The sequence below is a fragment of the Heliangelus exortis genome, chromosome 18, assembly GCF_036169615.1.
Source record: "Heliangelus exortis chromosome 18, bHelExo1.hap1, whole genome shotgun sequence".
In the NCBI taxonomy this organism is placed as follows: Eukaryota; Metazoa; Chordata; class Aves; order Apodiformes; family Trochilidae; genus Heliangelus; species Heliangelus exortis.
Window position 1 is genome coordinate 1,580,483 of NC_092439.1, and position 18,927 is coordinate 1,599,409.

Genomic DNA, 18,927 nt, shown 5'->3' on the forward strand with positions numbered 1-18,927 from the left:
TCCTCATCCTATGAAGTACCCCTTCCCCATACCCCAGGGTGCCCCCACCCCAGCGTGTACCCCTCCTCACCCCCCCAGGACACCCCCATCCCAGTGTGTACCCCCTCCCTACCCCCTAGGACACCCCCATCCCGTGGGACACCCCCTCCCCGTGCCCCCCCCAGCCCCATCAGTAGGAGCCAGGGTTCACAGCCACCTTATCCCAACCTTTGAGCTCCGGGGGGGGATCAGCCAAGCCGGGGGGGGTGATGATCAAATTATAGAAGGTCCCGGGTTGGCCGACGAAGCCGACGGCTCCCAGGGCCCTCAGAGCGGGGGTGTTTTGGGGTAAAGCCCAACAATAAACGGGGAAGCCCCGAGCCTGCAGCCCCCGGGCCAGGGCCAGGAGGGGCAGCGCCGTGAGGCCCCGGCCCCGGTAGGCGGGGAGGGTGTAACCGTGGCGGAGGCAGGAAAAGGGATCCAGGAGCGTCCAGGACACGGGGCGGCCGCGGGGTCCCAGGAGGCAGGCGCTGGGCAGGATCCTCAGCATCCTCCGCAGGAAACGGCGGCTCCGGGGGTTGCCCCCCAAAGCCCAAGTGGCATCCAGGAGGGGCACGTGGGAAGGGGACACGGGGGACAGGCGTAAACCTGGGGGGATCCTGGGGAGGGATGGGGGGGATGGATGTCCTCCCCCTGCCCTGAATTCCTTGGGGGGGGAGTGGGGACAAGGATGTCACCTGGGGGGACTGGGGACCTCCCGGTGTCCCCTGGGGATGCGCTCGGGGTTCCCGTGTCACCCGGGGATGGTATTTGGGACCTTTGTGTCCCCTGCAACCTCTGGCTCCTGGGGATGTGCTCAGGGCCCCCCCTCCGTGTCCCCTGGGGATGCGCTCGGGACCCCTGTGCCACCCAGGGAGTCATTTGGGACCTTTGTGTCCCCTGCAGGTGTGCTTGGGGACACCCCCTGGCTCCTGGGGATGTGCTCTGGGACCCCTCCGTGTCCCCTAGGGATGTGCTCAGGACCCCTGTGCCATCCAGGGATGTCATTTGGGACTTTTGCCACCCGGGGAAGTGCTCAGGACCCTTTGTGCCACCCGGGGATGTGACTGGGACCCTCTCTGTGCCACCCAGAGATGTGATGGGGACCCTTAATGCCACCCAGGACTGTGACTGCGACCCAGGGATGTAACAGGGACCCTCCCCCCGGTGTCCCTTGTCCCCCCCCCCCGTGTCACCCCCGTGTCACCCCCTGCACTCTCTTGTCCCCCCCCCCCGTGTCACCCCCGTGTCACCCCCTGCACTCACTGCCCGCGGGGCCGGGGGAGCCCTGGGCACAGCAGTGCCCGGTACCGGAAGATCTCCAACCGCAGCCCCCTGGCACTTGTCACCTCCTGCACGGCCTCCAGTGTCCCCTCCTGCATCCCTGGGGAGCACCTGGGTCAGGGGGACACAGGGGGAAGGGACAAGGGGGGGTGCCTGGAGACCTCCCCCCCCCCAAAACCTTGTGTGATGATACGGACCCCTCCTGCCACCTCTGTTTTGGGGACATCAGTGTCACCCTGCCCTGTGCTGTGACAGGGACACTGGTGTGACCCCCTGTCCCTTGCTGTGGTGAGGATCCCAATGTCACCTACTGACTCCCCCTGTCCTTCAGTGACAAGGACCTCACTGTCACCCCTGCCCTGTGACAGGGACCCCCATACCATGGCAAGGACCCCACTGCCACCCCTGTGCCATGAAAGGGACCCCGATGCCACTCCTGCCCCTCACCCTGATGGTGACAGGGACCCTGCTGTCACCTCCCCTGCCCCTTGCTGTGACACAGACCCCAGCGCCACCTCCACCTCCTGCTCCCGGTGGCAGTGACCCCGCTGTCCCCCCCCCCTGTCCCCTGCCCCCCTCACCCTGGATCTGCATGGCCCGTGTCCATGTCACAGCCTCGGTGTCCCCAAGCAGCCCCCTCCAGGCCCCCTCGTCCCGGTAGTAGACGGACAGTTGGTTGCTGTAGAAGTCCCCAGGGTCCCCGTTGTCCTTCAGGGAGGGGAGGTGACAAGGTGTGAATGTCACCATCCCCTCAGCCACACGTTGGGGGGGGTTGGGGGGGTCCCCCTGGCAGCACCTCCGGGCAGGGGCGGGTGAGGACGACCCCGAAATGGGGCCAGGTGTCCACCAGGACCTGGTGGCCCGCGGGGTTGCCCCGGGCCACTGTCATCACAGCCCCCAGGACCTGTGGGGACAGAGTCAGCCCTGAGGGGGGGGGGGGACAGGTGGCAGGGAGGGGGGTGATGAGGGTTGGGGATGTCACGGGTCCCTCGGTGTCCCCACAGGACATGGCTGTGTCCTGGGTGTCAAGGAGGGGGGGACAGGACATGGTGTGGGGCCACTCGGGGGTCTCTGTCACCAGAAGGGGGGGGTGGGGACATGCAGGGGACCCTGAAGATCTCAACATAGAGGGGAGGTCCCCAAGGTCCCCAAGAGGGGACAGAGGGGTCCTCATGGTCTCTGTCACCAGCAGGGTGAGGAGGGGGACACGCAGGGGACCCTGAAGACTTCAACATGGAGGGGAGGGAGGGGACAGGGGTCCCCAAGGTCCCCAGCACCAGCAGGACAGGGGAGAGGGGACAGAGGGGTCCCCATGGTGACTGTCACTGGCAGGGGGAGGGGGGTGGCAGGGGCGTCCCTGTCATGGGTAGGGGGATCCCCAGGGTCCCTTTCACTGGCAGGGTGTCAGGGGTGTCCCCAAGGGTCCCTGTGGGGTCGGGGGGTGTCAGGGGTGTCCCCAGGGTCCCAGTCACCGGCAGGGTGGGGGGGAGGGGGTTGTCAGAGGTGTCCCCAGGGTCCCCAGGGTCCCTTTTACTGGCAGGAGTGTCCCCAAGGGTCCCTGCGGGGTGGAGGGGGTGCCAGGGGTGTCCCCAGGGTCCCTGTGGGGTGGGAGGGGTGTCAAGGGTATCCTCAAGGGTCCCTGCGGGGTGGGGGGGGGTGTCAAGGGTGTCCCCAGGGTCCATGTGGGGTCGGGGGGAGTCAAGGGTGTCCCCAGGGTCCATGTGGGGTCGGGGGGGGTGTCAAGGGTGTCCCCAGGGTCCCTGTCACCGGCAGGGTGGCAGGCAGGCTCCTCCTTAGGGTCTCCTCCAGGTTCCTCAGCTGCCCGGGACAGTTTAGGATCAGCATGGCCGGGTGGCAGGAGGTGACACCGGGGATCCGTGGGGCTGTGGGACCGGGTGCCTTGTCCCCAGGTGGCCTCAGGGCCGGTGACAGAGTGATGGACCCTGCCGCTGCCCCTCCCGCGTGGCCACCCCCCGGGCAGGGCACACTCGGTGGTCCGTGACAGTCAGGGGTGGCTTTGGGACACCGCCTGCCACAAGGCCACGGGGACCCACGGGTGTCACCTCCACGGTCTCCAGACCCTGATCCCACTGCCACCTGGGGACCCCCGACCGCTGTAGGGTGAGTGCTGAAGGGGATGGGGCTCTTCTGGGGACAGGGATGGGGACAGGATCCCTTCCAGGGGTCTTGTCCCCTTTGTCACTTGAAGGGGGGGGGATCTCTCAGCAGGGACAATGCTGATCCTGACCTGCCCAGCACAGCTCCAGCGCCTGGAGGGGACACTGAGGAGGAGTCTGCCCCTCGCCCTGCCGGTGACAGGGACCCCACTGCCACCCCCGGGACCCTGATGTCACCCCTGCCCAATGACAGGGACCCTGATGCCATGACAGGGACCCTGCTGTCACTCCCAGGCCATGACAGGGGCCCTGATGCCATGACAGGGACCCTGATGTCACCCCTGCCCTGTGACAGGGACCCCACTGCCACCCCCGGGACACAACAGGGACCCCGCTGTCACCCCTGGGCCATGACAAGGACCCTGATGTCACCCCTACCCAATGACAAGGACCCCACTGTCCCCTTTCCCCTCACCCTGCTGGTGACAGGGACCCCACTGCCACCCCTGCCCTGTGACCAAGACTCCCCTGATGTCATCACAAGGACCCCACTGTCCCCCTGTCCCTCACTGTGACAGTGACCCCAGTGCCACCCCCACCTCTCACCTTGCTGGGGGTGTCCATGGACCCCCCCAAATCTGCCCCTCTCCCCCCCTGCTTTCTCAAGTCCCCCTTTGTCCCCACCCTTTGTTCCTTTGTCCCTTTGTCCCCACCCTTTGTCCCTTTGTCCCCAGATCTATGGGGTGAACATGAACCAGGGGGGGGGTTCAAAGTCACAGAGGACACAAAGCCTGTGGGGTGCCCCTGGGCTGGGAGGGCTTAAGGGGGGTCCAGGGACCCCCAAATCTTCCAACCCCCCCATATTCTCACCCCCCACCCCATTCCTTTCCCCATAGATCTATGGGGCCGTGGGGAACATCACCCAGGGGGTTCAAGGTCACGATGGACACATTGCCTGTGGGATGTCCTGGGATTTTGGGGTGTCCACGGACCCCCCAAATCTGCCCCTCTCTCCGCCCCCCCTTTCATAAGTCCCCCTTTGTCCCTTTGTCCCTTTGTCCCTTTGTCCCCAGATCTATGGGGTGGACATGAACCAGGGGGATTCAAAGTCACAGGGGACACAAAGCCTGTGGGGTGACCCCGGGCTGGGAGGGCTTAGGGGGGATCCAGGGACCCCCCAAATATTCCAACCCCCCCTATAATCACCCCCATCCCTTTTCCTATAGATCAATGGGGCCGTGGGGAACATCACCCAGGGGGGTTCAAGGTCACGATGGACACATTGCCTGTGGGGTGCCCTGGGATTTGGGGGTGTCCAGGGACCCCCAAATCTTCTACCCCCCCCCCCCGTGCTCTAACCCCCCCCCTCTCTTTTCCCCTAGGTCTATGGGGCTGTGCTGAACATCAACCGGGGGAACCCGGGGGACTTCGAGGTGGCCGTGGACTCCTGGCCCAATTTCGGTGCCATCCTGGCCCGGTGTAGGAAAGAGGTGGGGACACGGGACATTTCGGGGTGGGGGTGACACCCTGTCAGGTGCCAGCTGGGCTCAGAACACCCATGGGTGCCCGGCAGGTCCCGGTGGACGACTGCTACAGGAACACCCAGGCTGCTTTTTACCGGGACCTGGGTGCTTACCGGGAGCTGCTGGAGACCCCCGGGTGCCTGCACTGGGACAGAGCCTTCCACATCTTCGGTGGGCATGGGGGGCACTGGGGGGGGATACTGGGAGGTACTGGGAAGTACTGGGAGTGTGGGGCACTGGAGAGATGGGGAATGAGGGACTGGAGGCACTGGGAGGTACTGGTACAAAGAATTGGGGGTGTTGGGGGACACGGAAGGAATTTGGGTGCTGGGAGCACTGGGGATGGATTTGGGGGGTGCTGAGGGACAGAAAGGACAGGAATTTGGGTGCTGGGGCTACTGGGGAGAACTGGGGATGGATTTTTGGGGGGTGGGGGGGAACAAGGGGCAGGAATTTGGGTGCTGGGGGCACTGGCGAGCACTGGGGATGGATTTGGGGGTGCTGGGGGACAGAAAGACAGGAATTTGGGTGCTGGGGGCTACTGGGGAGAACTGGGGATGGATTTTTGGGGGGTGGGGGGAACAAGGGACAGGAATTTGGGTGCTGGGGGCACTGGCGAGCACTGGGGATGGATTTGGGGTGCTGGGGGGCACAGAGGGCAGGAATTTGGGTGCTGGGGATTACTGGGGAGCACTGGGGATGGATTTGGGGGTGCTGGGAGGCACAGAGGGCAGGAATTTGGGTGCTGGGGGATACCGGGGAGAACTGGAGATGGATTTTTGGGGAATGGGGGGGAGCAAGGGCAGGAATTTGGGTGCTGGGGCAGGGGGATGGATCTGGGGCACAGGGGGCAGGAATTGGGGTGCTGGGGGTTACTGGGGAGCACTGGGAATGGATCTGGGGGCACAGGGGGCAGGAATTTGGGTGCTGGGAGGCACTGGGGGTGGGGTTTGGGTACTGGGGATAGAGACCGGGGTTGTGGGGAGCTCTTGGGGACACTGGGGGGGGTGTGGAGGTGCAGATGCCCCTGACAGCAGTGTCCCCAGGCCAGCAGGAGGGGGTGGCCACGGTGTCCCAGTCCATTGCCAGGGCCAAGGGCCTGGAGCTGGAGATCTCAGAGTACTACACCTACATCCACCCCGACCCCAGCACCATTCCCCAGCCCCGGTGAGCCTCCCCCCCTCCCCATTCCCCCCCATCCTGGTCCTGGTGACCCCCTCTAGAACTGTCCCCCCCCCTTTTCCCCCAGGTTGGACCCCGGAATCCGGGTGGGTTCCCTCAACCAGACCCATTTGGACCTCCTGAACCAGACCTGGCCCTATGGGGGCAACTCCCGGAGCCGGCAGTACCTGGGGGAGCTGCTCAGCACCTTCCCCAACCTCTGCCTGCAGGATGGGACCACGGGGCAGCCCTCAGCTGGATTCTGACCGACCCGTTCGGTACCGGAACCCACGCTTACACCCTGCCAGCCCACAGGAGACACGGCTACATGAGGACCTGTCTGACTTTGGCTGCTAAAAAAGCCCAAACTCGGGGGTTCCCCAGTTTCGGTACACCCTCCTCAACAACCACCCCATGCAGGAGGTGCAGGAGGGGCTGGGCCACCAGCGCCTGCCCGGGACTTGTCACTTTGTCCTGCACAACCCCAACCTGGGGACAGCTGGATACTGACACCATCTTGTTTTGGTGTCACCTCTTTGGAAAGTCCCCGGGAGAAGGAAATAAAATGCAGTCGCAGAGCTGGGGACTCTCTGATGGGTTTTGCTCGCACCTGGGACCCAGCGTTACAGCCCTGGTGTCCCCAAGGAGTCCCCTTGTCCCACAGGCCTGCTGTGGGGCCCCCCAAGGGACAGCTGAAAGGCCACAGGCAAAGCTGTGCCGGTGACACCTGCGGGTTATGGTGGCGTTGTCACCTCCCCAGGGACGGTGTCACCACGGGTGGGAGGGGACAGGCAGGGACAGTGGCCCGGGTGTCAACGGCTGGGGACAGAGGTGACAGTGGCACGGAGTGAGTCAGGGCTGGGGGGGGACAGTGACCGGGGTGACAGGGAGAGATATGGGGTGACAGTGGGTGGGGTGGCAGGGAGAGATAAGGGGTGAGAGTGGGTGGGTGACGGGGACAGGCGGGGGGGTGACAGTGCCCATGGTGACAGGGACAGTCGGGGGGGTGACAGGGACAGGCGGGGGGGTGACAGTGCCCGGGGTGATGGGAACAACCGGGGGGGTGACAGTGCCCAGGGTAACAGGGACAGACGGAGGGGGTGACAGTGCCCATGGCGACAGTGCCCATGGTGACAGGGACAGCCGGGGGTGTGACAGGGCCAGTCGGGGGGTGACAGGGCCAGCCCCCCCCGCCCATCCCGGCCCCGCCGTTTCCGCCGGGGCAGCGCGGGGGCGGGGCGGCAGAGCGGGGGGGTTTGGGTTCTCAGTTCCCGGTACCAGCCCGGTTCCCGGTTCCGGTTCCTCCCGCAGCCCCATGGAGCAGTCCCGGCTCATCACCGACTCCTTCCCCCGGCGGCGGCGGGGACGAGCGGCCCGAACCCCGGGCAGACACAAACCCAAACCCAAGCTCAAGGGCTCCTCCCGGGACCGCTGCGGTTCCGCTCCCCCCCGCCCAGGATCCCCCCCCAACCCCCCGGACCAGGAGCTCCTGGAGATGCTGCGGCGTTTCGACCTGACCTGGGAGTACGGCCCGTGCACCGGTGAGACCCCCGGGACCCCCCCTGTCACCTCCCCCCGAATCCCCTGGACCCCCCTCTTCATCCCTCCCACTGGGTCCCCCCGGTCTCGCTAATCCCGGACCCCCCCGGTCCTCCCCTCTAGGACCCCCACACCGGGTGCCCCCCACACCTCTGATCCCAGACCCCCCTGATCCCCCTCCCACGTATCCCCCAATACCCCCCTGTCACCCCCAGACCCCTCTGACCCCCCCATCCCGCTCTGCTGACCCCATACCCCCCCCCTCCATCTCCCCCCATCCCCCCCTGGTCTCCCCCTGACCCCGTTACCCCCAGACACCCCCCCCCCAGGTCCCTTGATCTCCCCCAGACCCCCCCCAGAACCCACCCTCTCCGGGACCCCCTGTACCCCCCCAACCTGGTCTCCCCTGGCCCTGCTGACCCCACAGCCCCCTCGTCTTCCCCCCACCCTCCAGCACCCCACCCCATGAGACCCCCTGGTTTCCCCTCCTCTCCTAAGACCCCCTCATCTCCCATCCCCTAAGCCCCTGCTCTCCCCCCTCCCCTAAAACGCCCTGTTCTCCCCCCTTCCCCCAAAACCCCCTGCTCTCCCCAATCCCCTGAGTCCCCCTCATCTCCCATCCCCTGACACCCCCTGCTCACCCCCAATCCCCTTAGACCCCCCCATTCTCCCCTCATCCCCCAAAACCCCCTGCTCTACCCCCATCCCCTGAGACCCCCTTGTCTCCCATCCCCTGACACCCCCTTCTGTCCCCCATCCCCCTGACCCCCTGCTCTCCCCCCAACCCTTAGACCCCCCATTCTCCCCCAACCCCCTGAGACCCCCTGCTCTTCCCCATCCCCTCTGACCCCCTGGTCTCCCCCCCTCCCCTGAGACCCCCTCATCCCCCACCCCCTGAGCCCCTGCTCCCCTCCCTGAGCCCCTGCCACCCCCGACCCCCTGCTCCCCCCCTGGCCCCGTGCTCCCCCCTGACCTCCTGCTCCCCCCCTGACCCCCTGCTCCCCCCCCTGCTCCCTGCTGACCCCCCCTGGCCCCCTGCCCCCCCCAGGCATCACCCGCCTGCAGCGGTGGGAGCGGGCGCAGGCGTTGGGGCTGAGCCCCCCCAGCCCGGTGCGTGAGGCCCTCCTGAAACACCAGGACAACCCCGAGGTCACCTACAGGTGGGTGCTGGGGTGGGGGGGGGAGGACGGGACCCACCCACCGACCCCCTCCCCTCTCCCCATCACTGAGAATCAGGGGTGGGGGGCATCAGGCACCCCCTGACCCCCCCCTCCTCTGCTGTGCCCCACAGCCTCTGGCACGAGTACCCCCTCTGAGCCACTGCACCCCAGGGAGGAGGAGGAGGAGTGTTGGGGGGGGCTGTGTCTGCTGCACCCCCCCAAACCGGAGGGAGAAGAGGGGGGGTCCCTGCTCACTGCCCCCCAGGCCTGTCCACAGCCGTGCTGCAGTTTGGGGGGGCACAGGGTGGATTAAAGGCTGGTGTGAGCGAAGGTGGGGGGCTGCTGAGTGCTGTCTGGGGGGGGACACATACGTGGGGTTTGGGGGTGAAGCCCCTCTGTGGGGCAGGGGGGAAGGAAGGCAGGGTGTCTGTAACCCCCCCCCAAGAGGGTTGTGCTGTCACACAGTTTAATGTCACCCCACAGTGTCCCCACACAATGTTCTCTGCCCCCCCCCCCCCCACACACAGATCCCCTTGCTCGGGGGGTGTCCCTGTCCCCTTTTAGGGGTGTTCCTGTCCACCAGGACCCTCCTCACCCTCACCCCCCTCACCCACCCTGGCCTCAGCAGGGAGACCCCCTGCTTGGGGTTTTTGGGGGGTGGGCTGCCATGGGTTGGATGTCCCACCCCCCAGGGACACAGGGGAAAGATGGGTGACAGAGGGACAGGGCACTCACCTGCGTGTCCTCTGCTTGGTGACAGCCTGGATGTGGCACTTGTCCTTTGTCATTGTCCCCACCTGTGGGACAAGGACACATGTCAGGGGGGGCACCGGTGCACCCCGGGGTTTTGGGGAGGGGGGGATAAGGGTGGGTGGGTGCAGTGCCACCTGGGTAAAGCCACCAGGAATCCTTCAGAAAGCCAAGGTGACAAAGGAAGGAATGAAAAACCCATGGAATTTGGGTACGGATGAGACAGATCAGGGACCCGTGGAGAAAAAGTGAAGTTTTTGGGTGGAGAAAGGGAGAAAAAAAAAAAAAAGGAGGTTCCAGGAATGGGGAAAAAAATGGCCTAAATAAAGAAATAAGGTATAAAATTGGGTTAAAGTCAGCACATGGTGGGGACCTCTGGATATTTGGTGACTGGGGTTGGGGTGCTGTGAGCCAGGACGGGCAGGCAGGGCCCCCAGGGCTGTGGGGGTGCTGAAGGGACCCATGCCCACCCCAGGGTGCTGGAGGTGTCACTGAACAGCAGTCCTGAGGGATCGTAAGGTGAAGAGCCCCACGAGTGGCTTTTAATCCTAAGGGAGGAGCAGGGAGTGTTTGTTCATTATTTAGCTGAGCGCCCACTGAATTTGTCCCCTCTCTGATCTTCCTTCCTCAATAAACCCAAACGCTTCAGGAGCTTCCAGCCCTTGGGTGTTTTCCACTTGGGAGGGAGGGGATTGGGATGGGGGGAGCATTTCGGGTGCCCCAAGCCCCGTGTCACACCCAGGAGAGGGGAAGCGGCTTGGGGGGGGTGGTCTCTCCAGACTCCAACTTTCTCTGCCCAAACCCCCCTGGATCCAGCTCCTGGGTGGCTGTTAACACCACGGCCAAACTCCCCCCGCCCTGGGGACGGTGCCAGCAGGGCAGCCAAAGGACTCTGCCCACTCCCCAGTAGCTCTCTGGGCTGGGAGGGGAAAGTTCTGGGATGGCTCCCCCAGGAGGAAGCGCCTCAGCAGGCCCCACGCAGGCCTCGCTCCTCAGCCTTCGACCTTCTGGCTCCGTGTGGGGCCCCGCGTTGGCTTTTCCGTCCCCAACAGGATCCTTGATCACCCCAGGCTTTGCCCACACGCCTACCCGGCTCCCAAACCCACTCCCAACTCCATTCCCACGGCGCGGCCTAGCCCGCCGGGTAAAGCCTGCGCCCGGTTGCCATAGCAACCAGGAAGAAAGCTCCGCACGCATGCGCGGAGCGCCCCCAAAGGACGCCGGGAGTTGTAGTCCCCTCCTTGCCTCCCGGCTCGCCCGCCTCACAAAATGGCGGCGGCACCCATCGCCCTCCCAGGGTTCAGCCTGATGCATACGGAGCATTTCTCGCTCTTTATTTTTCGTGAGGGGTGGCAGCGGGGTTTGGAGTGCGGGGAGAGGGGGGGATGAGGCAGGGCCACCACCACCGCTGTCCCCCGGAGTGCGGTGTGCGCGCCCCATAACCAGCACCACCCCCTCGCCAGGGTTAGGGGGCAGGGGGTGGCGTGGAAGGGAGATCGGGGTGGGGGTCACAGGCAGGGGGGAAGCCTCCATCCAGGCTGGCCTGGCGCACCACACGGCGGGGACGGGAGGAGGGCCGGGACTCCGGGGAAGCTCCCCCAGGACCCTCAGTGCAGGCCGTGAACACCTGCAGGGGGAGAAGAAGGAGGGAGGAAGGGGTCAGCCATGGCCGCCGCCTCCCCCCCTACCCCCTCAGCACCCCACCCCGGTCTCACCTCCCCGTCCAGGGGCTCTCCCAGCACCTCGGGGGGCTCGGGGGTCTCCAGCTGACTGACGCTCCGCATGACGGCGCAGAGGGAGATGCGGGGACGCCGGGAGGTCCCCAGCAGCCCCGTCCCTCCCGTCTCCTCCTCGGGGGGCTGCGGGGACGGGGAGAGGTCACCCCGCTCCCCTGGGACGGCCTCGGGGGTCTCCGGGGCTGGGGGCACCTGCTCGGCCGCCTTGGGCTCCCACAAACTGCTGTGCCGGCTGCCGCAGAGCTGTCAATCAGCGCTTGGCCACGCCCACCACCGCGAGACCACGCCCTATTCCAGCAGGGCGTGGCCTCGACAAACCCCGCCCAGAAACGCACAAGAGGCGTGGCCATGATGGACACAGCCTATCCCCGAGGAGCCTGGCCACAAGCACCGCCCACTAATCACAAAAGGGGGCGTGGCTACGCCAACCCCCTCCCACCTCACTGGAGAGGGTGTGGTCATTGCCGAATAATGAGGGGGTGTGGTCATTACAAACACCGCCCATTGTCCATAAATGGGCATGTTCAAGATAAGCCCCACCCATTTTCCCACGGGGGCGTGGCCACTACGAACCAATCTTGTATTCAGGGGGTGTGGCCATTCAAACCCCACCCACCCTCCCTCAGTGGGCGTGTCCACTGCTAACCCCGCCCACTCCCCACTACCACCCATCACCTCAATCCCCACCCACTACCCCCCGCGGGGCGTGACCACATCAAGCCCCCCCACGCCACCCACGGGGGTCCCATTCATCCCACGGGAGAGTCGGGGGCTCCCCTCCACCCCATGGGGCGTGGTTTCATAACGCCCCTCCCCCCCAAAAGGGGGCGTGTCTGCCTTAAGCCCCTCCCACCCCCGTGCCCTGGCTCCCTCCCACGGGCCGTGTCTCCCTCCCCTGTGCCGTGTCTTCCACCCCCGTGCCCTGGCTCCCTCCCCCGTGCCCTGGCTCCTTCCCACGGGTCGTGTCTCCCTCCCCCGTGCCCTGGATTCCCTCCCCTGTGCCGTGGCTCCCACCCCCGTGCTGTGGCTCCCTCCCCCGAGCCGTGTCTCCCTCCCCCGTCCCCTGGCTCCACCCCCGTGCCCTGGCTCCCTCCCACGGGCCGTGTCTCCCTCCCACGGGCCGTGGCTGCCCCGCACCTTGCCCGCAGGATGCCCTGGTAGAAGTCGAGCTGCCGCATGAAGCCGGGGTTGGGGAGGACCCCGGGCGGCAGTGCCGGACGTGGCGCAGGGCCCGGTCCAGGCCCCACCCGAACTCCTTCATGGCGTACGCCAGCACCGTGGCTGCCGAGCGGCTCAGTCCCATCCGGCAGTGAACCAGCGCCCGGCCCCCCGACGCCCTGCGGACACCCACCCGGGTGACACCGATGGGGGCACCGGTGGCGTGGGGTGTGCTACCCACCCCCCTGGGGACACCCTGCCCCGGGGCTCTCTGTGTCACCCAGGTTCTCCTGTGTCCCCGGGACTCCCTGTGTCCCTCAGGTCTTCCCATGGCCCCAATTCTCCCCTCATCCCCAACTCCCCCTCATTCCTCATCCCCAATTCTCCTTTCATCCCAAATTCCACAACCATCCCCAGTTCTCCCCACACCCCCAGTTCTCCCCACACCCAATTCTCCCCACATCCCAATTCTCCCCAAATTCCCAATTCTCCCTTCATCCCCAATTCTCCCCTCATCCCAAATTCCACAACCATCCCCAGTTCTTCCCACCCCCCCAATTCTCCTTTCATCCCAATTCCACAACCATCCCCAGTTCTCCCCACATCCCAGTTCTCCCCAAATTCCCAATTCTCCCCTCATCCCCAATTCTCTCCATGTCTCTCCATTCCCCCAGGAACCTCAGGCTCCCCCAGTGTCCCCAAGGCTCCTCGTGTCCCCAAGCACCCCTGCCTTTGGATCCCCACATCACTCCCTACCCAGACACCAAATGCCCCAGACCTCCCAGTATCCCCAGTATTCTCCCAGCATCAACCCCAAGCACCTCAATCACCAAGACCCTCCCAGCCCCTCTGTGTCCCCAATGTCCCTCTCCATGTCCCCATGCCCCGGGGCTGTCCCCACACACCGGACACGGGAGAGGAAGAGGAAGGTGTCGTTCCAGTGGGGCAGGAGCTGGGCTGTCTCCTCGTCGTACACCCGGACGTTCATGTAGGTGAAGAGAGCTGGGAAGAAGTTGTCGATCTCCCGAGCTACGTTCAGGATGTGGGTGACCCTGTGGTGACAAGGGACACAGCTGGCACGGGGGGCTGGGGCTCTGCCATCCCCTCCCTGCTGCGGTGTCACAGCCCTGCACCTCACCGTGTCACCCCAGGTGGCCTCACGCCACCCAGATGTCCTCATGTCCACGTCACCATGTCACCCCAGATGTCCTCATGTCCACCCCACCATGTCACCCTAATATCTCCATGTTCACCCCACCATGTCACCCCAGATATCTCCATGGCCACCCCACCGTGCCACCTCAGATGACCCCATCCCACCCCAGATGTCCTCATGTCCATCCTATGTCACCCCAGATGTCCCCACGTCCACCCCACATCACCCCAGATGTCCTCATGTCCAACCCCCCCATGCCACCCCAATATCTCCACGTCCACCCCACCTCAGATGATCCCATCTCACCCCAGATGTCCTCACGTCCACCCCACCACGTCACCCCAGTATCTCCACGTTCACCCCACGGTGCCACCTCAGGTGACCCCATCCCACCACAGATGTCCCCATGGCCACCCCACGGTGCCACCCCAGACATCCCCATCCCACCCCAGATGTCCCCATGTCCACCCCACCATGTCACCCCGATATCTCCACGTCCACCCCACCTCAGATGACCCCATCCCACCCCAGATGTCCTCATGTCCACCCTATGTCACCCCAGATGTCCTCATGTCCACCCCCACATGCCAACCCAGTATCTCCACATCCATCCCACCCCAGATGTCCCCATGGCCACCCCACGGTGCCACCTCCGATGATCCCATCCCACCTCAGATGTCCCCACATCCACCCCATCATGTCACCCCAGATGTCCTCATGTCCACGTCACCCCAATATCTCCACGTCCACCCCACGGTGCCACCTCAGATGACCCCATCCCACCCCAGATGCCCCCATGGCCACCCCACGCTGCCACCCCAGACGTCCCCACGCTCACCGGTTCTGCTGCAGCTCCTCCAGGTTGGCTGCGTTCCACTCCGAGCCCTGGGTGGTGACAGTGGTGAGGGCTGGGGACGACCCTGCCCGCCCCCCACCCTGCCCGTCCCCCTGCCCACCAGGTAGAGGTGTGGGAAGACCCGGGAGGGTCGGTCCATCTGGGCCAGCACCAGCAGCATCTCGTTGTCGATGAAGTCCTTGTGCTGGGCCAGGCTGCGTCCCGTGCGCCGCTCCAGCTCCTCCCGCACCTGGGACACCACCACAGCCCTGGCCCTGCCTGTCCCACCGGGCCACCGGGACCTCCCCCCCCCGCCCGGGGTGTCACCCACCTCTTTGGAGGTGACACTCTCCAGGTCAGCGCTGGCCATCACGTCCCGCAGCAGCACCCGCACCCCCTGCTCCGACAGCTCCGGTGCCCCCGGCCTGGCACCCGTGTCCACACCGTGTCACCGGGGTGTCCCCGTGGTGTCACCACCACCACCACCACACCTGCCCCGCTCCCCAGGTCACCTTTAAGCCCCGCCCACTTATTCTAAGCAACACCCGCCTCATTAATATTAAATAAACAAGCTCCGCCCCCTTTTAATAAACTCCGCCCACTTATAACTATAGAAAACCTCACTTATTTCCTTTAAGCCCCGCCCATTGAAATAAACTAGTTCAAGCCCCGCCCACTTCCCCATTAACCACGCCCACATCAACATAATCCCACCCTTCCTTTAAGCCCCGCCCTCTTTCCTCAAGCCCCACCCACTTATTAATTATTTATTAACTATTTAACTATTAACTATTTATTAACTATTTAACTGATTAACCTCGCCCTCTCCATTAACCCTCACCATCCCTTTAAGCCCCGCCCACTCATTAACCCCACGCATTTAAGCCCCGCCCCCGAACCCCGCCCCCTACCCCACTCTCCATTCCCATTGGCTGCATCCCGCAGGGGGCGGGGCGTACCGGGAGGGGGGCGGGGGCGATGCGGGCCGCACGGACTCCAGCCCGGCCATGGCGAACCACTCGTTGCGGCAGCTCTGGTCGGAACCGGGGGCCCGCGCGGTGTAGTCTCGGGTCCAGCTCAGCGCAGGCCCCCCGGGGATGTGCCCGCCGCGGGCAGCCGCCTCGCAGGCGCGGTGGAGCTCCTGCAGCACCGCCCTGCAGCACCCCACCTGCCACCGCCGTACCGGGGGCACCCCCCCCACCGGCACCCTGCCTTGGGTGCCCCCCACCCGCCCCGGCTCGTGGGATGGCAACGAGCCCTCCCGCTTGAGCCCGCGTGGCTGTGGCCATGGTGGTGGCAGTGTCACCCGTGCCCACAGCGGTGCCTGTACCCCCCCGTCCTCATGGTGGCACCCACGGCCTCCTTGAGCCCCGCAGCACCCATCTCCCCCCCTACCCATGGTGGTGCCCAGGTCCCCCACGCCCGTGGTGGCACCCACGTCCCCCGTGCCCGTGGTGGCACCCACAGATCCTCCAGCACCCATGGGGGCACCCACATCCCCCATGATCCCTGCAGAGCTCGTGTCCCCCATGCCCGTGATGGCACCCACATCCCCCATGCCCGTGGGGGGCACCCCCATCTCCCGTGGACACGCTGGGGCTCACTCACCACATGGTCTTGAGAGAGATGGGTTTGAAGATGTGGGTCTGTCCCCCCGACGTCACACTGAACCCCCTGGGGCACCGCAGGGAGACCCGTGGGTCGGGGTGGGCGCCCTCCTGCCCACCCCACGGGTTCCACCCTGGCAAACCCCTCCCCACCCCAAAGCCCCACCTCCCCCTTACCCATCGCCGTCGAGGAAGACCTGGGTGTCACTCCAGAGGGGCAGCACCATGCCCAGGGTGCAACGGGTGGCCCTGGGGCGGGCAGAGGTCAGGGGGTGCGGGGGTTTTCCCCCCTGGGGACCCCTCCCTGCCCCCTGCTCACCCCTCATGGCTGAAGTCGACTCCCAGCAGCGCTGTCTCCCCCTCAGCCCCCTCGGGCCGCACCACCAGGAGGTACCGCACCCGCTGCGGCCGCGCCGACTCCAACCGCACCGCCTGGGAGCGGGGGGGCTGTCAGGGGGGAGCTCTGCACCCCCGGGAGGGGCACGGCAGGACCTGCCCCCCAGGGGCCTCAGTGCTGGGGAGCAGCATCAGGAGCCCCGACCATTCAATCCACACCCTGTCCATCCCATCCCATCCCATCCCATCCCATCCCATCCCATCCTCATCCCATTCCAGCCCCATCCTTATCCCAATCCTATTCCAATCCTGTTGAAAATCCATCCCATCTCATCCCCATCCTGTCCCCATCCCCATCCCTGTCCCACTCCATCCCATCTCACCATCTTGCCCTGTTCTGTCCTGTCCTATTCCCATCCCCATCCATATCCCAGCCCCATACATTTCCTGTTCCCATCCCCATTCTGTCCCATCCCAATCCCATTCTGTCCCATCCCAATCCCAACCTTTCCTCATCCCACCCTCATCCCATCCCCATATGGGGACTGCAATCCATATCCCACTCCCATTCCCTTTCTGTTCCCATCCCCATTCTGGCCCATCCCAATCCCATCCCCAACCTGTCCTCATCCCACCCTCATCCCATCCTTTCCCAAATCCCATCCTGATCGTGTCCCCATCACGTCCCAATCCATATGCCATGCCAGCCTGTCCTGTCCCACCCCATCCTGTCCCCATCCCTACCCCATTCCCATCCCCTTTCTGTCCCCATCCCCATTCTGTCCCATCCCAGTCCCAGCCTGTCCCCATCCCAACCCATTCCCACCCCCCTCCTGTCCCCACTGCCTCTGTCCCTGTCCCCATCCCTGTCCCCATCCCGGGATGGCCGTGTCCTACCAGCTGGATGCCATCCTGTGGGCGCAGCAGCTGCATCATCAGCTGCAAGTGCTGCTCCTGCTGCCCCGGGGGCTGCCCGGGGGGGGCAGCCGGGGAGGGGTCGTCCCCCAGCACCTCCTCAGCAGGCAGCAGCAGGGCAGCCCCCTTAACCAGGACAAAGCTCTGCCTGGGGATGAGGATGGACAGGGAGGGGTCTGAGCAGGATGTAAGGGGGGGGGGAAATGCCCCTCAGGGTGTAGCTGTGACACCCCCTCCCCTCCCCACACCCCAGTGACCCCCCCAACACCCACCCACCCACCCCCCCCCCTTCTCACCGCCGCTGTAGTTGGCCACGTCTGGGTGCATCTTCCTCCTGCAAAGCACGGGGTGGGGGGGCACAGAACCCCCAGGGGAGGGTGACCCCGAGGCAGGGATCATGTGTCCCCCACCCCAAGCAAAGACCCCTAGGACATCCCACCCTGGGGTAGGGTCATCCAACCACCCCCCTACCAAGTAGGGGGGGATTTGGGGGAGGGGAGGGGGCTAGGAGGGTCCTACTGGGGAGGGAGATCCCTGGGGATCAGCCCTGGGATGCTGGGGGGGGTCCTGTCCCTGTGCCCCCAACCCCCGGCCGGGTGCTGGGGGGGGGCTGTGCAACTGTGTAAGGCCCGGTGGTTACCGGAGGGGGGGAGCAGAGGCACTGGGAGGCACTGGGAGCCGCTGGGGCAACGAAGGTACTGGGAACGCTGGGGAAAGTGGGAGCAACTGGGGTCAACACCCCTCATACCCCCGCCCCCCACCTTTAACTTTGGGACAACTCCCAGCCAGGGGGCAACTGGGGCCCCACGGGGGGGCAAGGGGGCTCCCGGGAACCCCCCCACCGGGACAGAACGGGGCAGCTCCTACCCTGCACCGGGAACACCCGGGACAGCCCGTACCCCCCCTCCGGTACCTCCCACTGGGAAAGCCCAAACCCCCCCCGCCTCGGGACAGCCGAACCCCCTTCCGGGAGCCTCCTGGACAGGCGAACCCCCCCCCGGGAGCCCCGGGACCGCTCTTATCCTCGGCACAGCCGGTACCTCCTCTCCGGAACCCCCAGAACCACGCGTAGCGCTCCACCAGGACCCCCCAGAGCAACCGCTACCCCCGGGACAGCCCTTATCCCCCCTCCGGAAGCCCCGGGACCGCCCCCCGCCCCCGTCCCGGCAGCACTTGGTAATCCCGAGCCGGCCCAACCCCCCCCCACCCCCCACGCAGTTTGTCCGGTGCCGGTATGGGTCCCGCTGCCGGTATGGGTCCCGCTGCCGGTATCGGTCCCGGTGGCGGTGCCCGGTCCCATACTCACCGGGGGGTCCCCAGCCGAGCCCCCCCCCCCGCCGCACGGTGACCAGCGCCATGCCCCGCCGCACCGCACCAGGAAGCGCCGGTGCCCCGCCCGGACGGGAACGGGAATGGGCACGGGAACGGGCACGGCCTGAGCGGGAGGGGTCCCCCCCGGGCAACCACCTCACACACACCCCCACCCCAAAACTGCGACCTCCCCGAATGGACCGAGAATCCCCAGGAGCCACCTCACCCGGGACCCACCCCCACCACGGTCCCGGTAAACGGGATCCCCCCCGAGGACCCCCCCCCCCCAGCAAATGGGACCCCCCCGAGGGTTCCCAACCC

At 65.8% G+C, this 18,927-nt stretch overlaps 4 protein-coding genes across 7 annotated transcripts; 2 read left to right on the forward strand and 2 right to left on the reverse strand.

Annotated features, from left to right (window-relative positions):
- Positions 1 to 150: 150 nt before the first annotated feature.
- LOC139804443 (glycine N-acyltransferase-like protein 3) lies at positions 151 to 9,653 on the reverse strand. Of its 3 annotated transcripts, none has more exons than XM_071761694.1 (5): positions 9,538 to 9,641; positions 2,099 to 2,206; positions 1,884 to 2,010; positions 1,285 to 1,402; positions 151 to 638 (listed from the first exon to the last, which is right to left on the reverse strand). In XM_071761694.1, exons 1-5 carry the CDS (start codon positions 9,616 to 9,618, stop codon positions 170 to 172), a joined length of 903 nt encoding a protein of 300 aa, XP_071617795.1. In that variant the 5' UTR covers positions 9,619 to 9,641; the 3' UTR covers positions 151 to 169. The 3 variants fall into 3 exon arrangements, with proteins under 3 accessions (XP_071617795.1, XP_071617796.1, XP_071617794.1); XM_071761695.1 differs by lacking the exon at positions 9,538 to 9,641 and adding an exon at positions 3,070 to 3,215; XM_071761693.1 differs by lacking the exon at positions 2,099 to 2,206 and having other exon boundaries at positions 9,538 to 9,653.
- Positions 3,494 to 6,681, forward strand: LOC139804442 (glycine N-acyltransferase-like protein 3). The gene is given in 7 exon segments (XM_071761692.1): positions 3,494 to 3,614; positions 4,802 to 4,909; positions 4,993 to 5,113; positions 5,989 to 6,109; positions 6,192 to 6,352; positions 6,355 to 6,492; positions 6,495 to 6,681. Coding segments are annotated over 7 exon segments (846 nt in total). The 5' UTR covers positions 3,494 to 3,536; the 3' UTR covers positions 6,614 to 6,681.
- POLD4 (DNA polymerase delta 4, accessory subunit) lies at positions 6,805 to 9,132 on the forward strand. 2 transcript variants are annotated; one of them, XM_071761697.1, is made up of 4 exons: positions 6,805 to 6,950; positions 7,415 to 7,644; positions 8,691 to 8,802; positions 8,934 to 9,132. In XM_071761697.1, the coding sequence occupies exons 2-4, from the start codon at positions 7,419 to 7,421 to the stop codon at positions 8,956 to 8,958; spliced, it is 363 nt and encodes a 120-aa protein (XP_071617798.1). In that variant the 5' UTR covers positions 6,805 to 6,950; positions 7,415 to 7,418; the 3' UTR covers positions 8,959 to 9,132. The 2 variants fall into 2 exon arrangements, with proteins under 2 accessions (XP_071617798.1, XP_071617799.1); XM_071761698.1 differs by lacking the exon at positions 6,805 to 6,950 and adding an exon at positions 7,065 to 7,122 and having other exon boundaries at positions 7,268 to 7,644.
- A 1,216-nt stretch (positions 9,654 to 10,869) lies between the features above and the next one.
- On the reverse strand, positions 10,870 to 18,653 carry SSH3 (slingshot protein phosphatase 3). The gene is given in 15 exon segments (XM_071762411.1): positions 10,870 to 11,179; positions 11,268 to 11,520; positions 12,426 to 12,486; positions 12,489 to 12,625; positions 13,352 to 13,498; positions 14,441 to 14,487; positions 14,559 to 14,687; positions 14,769 to 14,862; positions 15,397 to 15,591; positions 16,046 to 16,111; positions 16,222 to 16,293; positions 16,364 to 16,476; positions 17,278 to 17,443; positions 17,592 to 17,629; positions 18,336 to 18,653. Coding segments are annotated over 15 exon segments (1,998 nt in total). The 3' UTR covers positions 10,870 to 11,017.
- Positions 18,654 to 18,927: the final 274 nt, after the last annotated feature.